Here is a 4,227-nt window from a genome sequence, read left to right on the forward strand (position 1 = left end):
CAGAGAGGTTTGAGGGACTTTGCTGGCACTGTAACAAACCTGGGCACAAGAGAGCTCAATGTTTCGTCGGAACGAATTTACGGAAAATCAATTAACAAACGGAGACGTAACACTACAAATTACTAGTTACAAACTATGATACAACATGAACTTTTTAAATTATATTGATGGTATAACATTATGCTGATAATAAAATTACCTTTGTGCAACTACATCAAATCTTCCAACAACAAAAAACTTTCTATTGTAGGAAAATTTACATGAGAACATTTAATGATAACAAATAATAATAATACAGAAAATCTTCATTGTAGGGTGTTTTTCAATTTCATTGCAGAAAAACTACTTAATAAAATATTAACTGGTAGAGAGCGCTTTCTACAATCTTTAGTTTTGTTTTGCTCATGCGTAGTATCGAGGTTAGAATTGTTTATTCGGCAAGTTGCTAGTCAGTGAGAAGATACTAACATGATACAAATGTAGATTGAGTTTTGGCATTCTTATTCGTGAGAGGATAGGTTGCTTATCAGGATTGCATTATGCCGTTGCGATTCATAACATAAAGTAATAGTGATTCTGTATTTCGTTTTTTAAATTCTATTACTGTGTTTGAGTTTAAAACATAAGCCTACAGAATAAAACTTTTTAACTAGTTTCTATTCCCGAGGCTTGTTAACGATTATGGATTAGTCATACACTAGGCTTAGTCTTAGGGTGGTTACCTAACGTTACAAATGGGCTGCAGGAGTAGTATCACTATTTATGCTAGTGAGTGCTACTCATACTCATAGTAGTACTACTGTTAGTATTTTTGTGGTACTACTACTACTAGTATTATTATTTGTAAGCTTGTTTAAATTAATATGTTTTTTTTCATTAAATTTAAAGCTAAGGCCTTGGGTTTGGTCAAATTTTATTTTTATGTAATTTTAATGCCTGTTACTTTAAAATTGAATTGAAAATGTATAAATAAGTTAAAAGTACATTTCTTGTTTAATTAGTAAATGATGTAGCATACCACTACAATTTTTTGGGATTTGTTTGTAATCTAATAAAGTAAAATATCATTTAAAATGTTTTTAGTTATAAACTTGATGTAGCATTATTATAAATTATCAACAGACTCACCAAGTGCTACCTTCATAATTTGAACATATGTAAATTGTAACTAGTAATGTTGAAATTACTGACAATCAGTTTTTCAAATTCTTTTTACAACTGCAAGGATGTATAAGATGTTCTCTCACTGTGTTGACAAAGTATTTTTGATTTATTTATATTCATTATTTGGTTATTAAATTATACAGTTATTTTATCATAAAGTAAATCAAAATGTAATATCATTCCAATTAGAAACAGGGATTTTAATCATTTTCAATGAAGAAAGTTTTAAGTGAGAACTTTTTTCCAGTAAAAAATAGCATTTTTTAATATCATAGAATTCAATATATAATGTTAGAAGTACTGCATCTATTATTATTACTGTCATTGTAGAACAGGAATAATTTTGTATTACCTAAAATTAAATATCCCAATATAAGTTTGGTTATTTTTTCATACTTAATTTGGTTCAAACCAATAAAAAAGGTTATTTTTATTGCATCTCTGTAAATGCATCTTTGTTATGTTTTTTAATCCTGGCATTTACAGCTAGGTGATTAGTGGAATTGGATAATCAATTAATTATCATGCTCATTAATTGATTATTCTCACATGAAATTGGGACAATAGTAATAATAAGAAATTAATATTCATTAGTTGATTATTTTTGTGATTTTAATTTATTTATTTGTAATTGTGGATAATTTATTATTATATAGACACTAATTGATGCTCAGTTAATTAAGTATCAGTTAAGTTAATTTCCCAGCTTTACTGGCATTACTGATGGACTCCTTTAATTTTAAAACATTTTTCTAAACAAGTTGTACATGCAATTCTTTGTGGGTCCATGACTTCATTGGTATCAACTAACATATAAGTTACATAAAGTACTGTAGAAAAAATAGTCAATATTTCATTTAATTCCACTAATTACTGGTAGGATCACTTGTGTATGTTACAAAATGATGAGTGAATTTACCTAATTTTGTTATCATTTCCTTAAAGTGAATTTTGTAAAATGTGATAAAAAAAAACAAATTCACTCAGTATCATACAGGATGTAGACCCCACTGATAATGTATAATATGAACAACAAGAGACCTGGTCACTGTTTGGTCCTTCAATACTATACCTGGTGACCTAGCCTTGATTATAATTAATAACTCAAACATACATTTTATTTTTCAGGAAATTATCAATTCAACTCTTGTGAAATGCTAACAACTTGTCTCATAAGCTGGTCACTGTTAGAAAAAATTGTCTTAACCGAAGCTTGTAGTGTCTTTCCAAAATCTCAAACTTGCTTCTTCTGGTTTTGTTGTGTTCAACATTTGGCACAAAGGAATTAGGGGCACTTATCCTGTTGATCCTAAAGATAATCTAAACTTTAATGGTATTACTTATTACTCCTCGTTCTCAAGGGAAAATGAGATTTTGACCTCTTCATAACATGAACATTCTATCTATGAAATCACCCTATCACTGTAGTAGCTACAACTGGATGTTTTTCATAGGGTGATTCCATGGACTTACTGAAAAACATTCAGTTGTAGCTACTACAGTGATAGGGTGATTCCATGGACTTACTCCACTGTAGTAGCTACAACTGAATGTTTTTCAGTAAGTCCATGGAATCACCCTATCACTATAGTAGCTACAACTGGATGTTTTTCAGTAAGTCCATGGAATCACCCTATCACTATAGTAGCTGAAACTGAACGTTTTTCAGTAAGTCTATGGAATCACCCTATCACTGTAGTAGCTGTAACTGAACGTTATGTCATATACAATATTTTAAATGACATATAACTAGATAACTACTACTTTTAACTTGTGATCAGTATGTCTGTAAATACACCCTAAACATTTACTAGCTTTACACTATCAGCAGAGCACTCTCTGAGGGCTTGGGTGATTTACCCATCCTTTTCTTCAGTCATGATATTGCATGAGTTCTCACGTGGTATCCAAGTTATGATAACCTAACTGTAGTTTTTTTTTCCACTAAAAACATTAGAAATCCTTAGATTCCTGCTCACTATTGATTGATCTGTGAAGAATGAAAGAGAGATGCTAGCGTATCTGATCTTTGACCTCCTTTAAAATGCTGGCAAAAATCTTATTCTGTTGAGATGTTTATCTGTTTTTAATCTCATAGTCTTATGATTTACCACCAAGGGATTAATACTGCATTAATTTAGGTAAATACTGACATTTCCCTTAGAATGCTACGAGTCAGAAATATTACTTGTTAAACATAAGCCCAGCCATCTTGTACTCTCCCAGTAGCCATTTTAATGTATTGATTACCAATAATACACTTAAAAATACTTCAACTTCGTTTCAACGTTATCAGTCAGCTGTTTCTCATATGATCTTGAGGATTTTTAACCAAACCTCTAGCATCTCTATATTTTTCTAAGTCTTATCGTAAACTTATCAAGGTGGTTTAAGTGTTACAGTGCAGAATACGTATGAACAGAGAATGTTGAATGATCAATAACTAATATGATGCCTTTGTTAGAGATGAGAGTATGTTATTTCTAAGATTGTCATGTGAATAAATAAGTGTATGTTATATTAATGGCTATTCTACCAGAATAACTAACATTTTGTTTTTAGGTTTCATTTTCTGAACCATTGCATCAAGACCATTAATTGGATATAATGGTGAGATTTTCTTAATCTTTAATCAACTTATGAAACATCTGTCATATCTGTTTGTAGGTCTTTATTAACAACTTTACTGTTTTAATTATGATTCTTCTATCCAAGTTGTGAGAAACTGAAGTAAATTTTAGTAGGGACACTAAATTAGATAGACCATTGTCGGGAAGAAGTAGCCATCTTTATTATATATGAATAATTTGGGGTGAGCATCTCATTTAGTCCCCAAAAAAAGTCTGACTTTTAGTTTCATATAATTATTTTACATTTATGTTTAAAAGATAATTAAATTTTTTTGATAATTTGTGTACCTAATTTTTTTTGTAAGTTATATTACAAAACCAAAATGTATGGTTGTCAAAGGAAAGCAGTACTGTTCTCCAACATTTTAACGAACAGTACTACTTTCTTTGACAATGTTAAAATGTAGTACTGCTTTCTTTGACAACCATGTTC

General features: G+C 30.0%; 1 protein-coding gene across 1 annotated transcript in view; it reads left to right on the forward strand.

Moving 5' to 3' along the window:
- The first annotated feature begins 437 nt into the window (after nucleotides 1-437).
- The window catches only part of LOC106475875 (kinesin-II 95 kDa subunit-like), a 17,400-nt gene continuing 13,610 nt past the window's right edge, over nucleotides 438-4,227 (forward strand). The window contains exons 1-2 of the mRNA XM_013936550.2: nucleotides 438-564; nucleotides 3,727-3,774. Coding sequence (XP_013792004.2) covers nucleotides 3,772-3,774 — 3 coding nt within the window. The 5' untranslated portion in view covers nucleotides 438-564; nucleotides 3,727-3,771. The remainder of the gene's footprint in view (nucleotides 565-3,726; nucleotides 3,775-4,227) is intronic.

Source organism: Limulus polyphemus, unplaced genomic scaffold (assembly GCF_000517525.1).
Source record: "Limulus polyphemus unplaced genomic scaffold, Limulus_polyphemus-2.1.2 Scaffold9331, whole genome shotgun sequence".
In the NCBI taxonomy this organism is placed as follows: domain Eukaryota; kingdom Metazoa; phylum Arthropoda; class Merostomata; order Xiphosura; family Limulidae; genus Limulus; species Limulus polyphemus.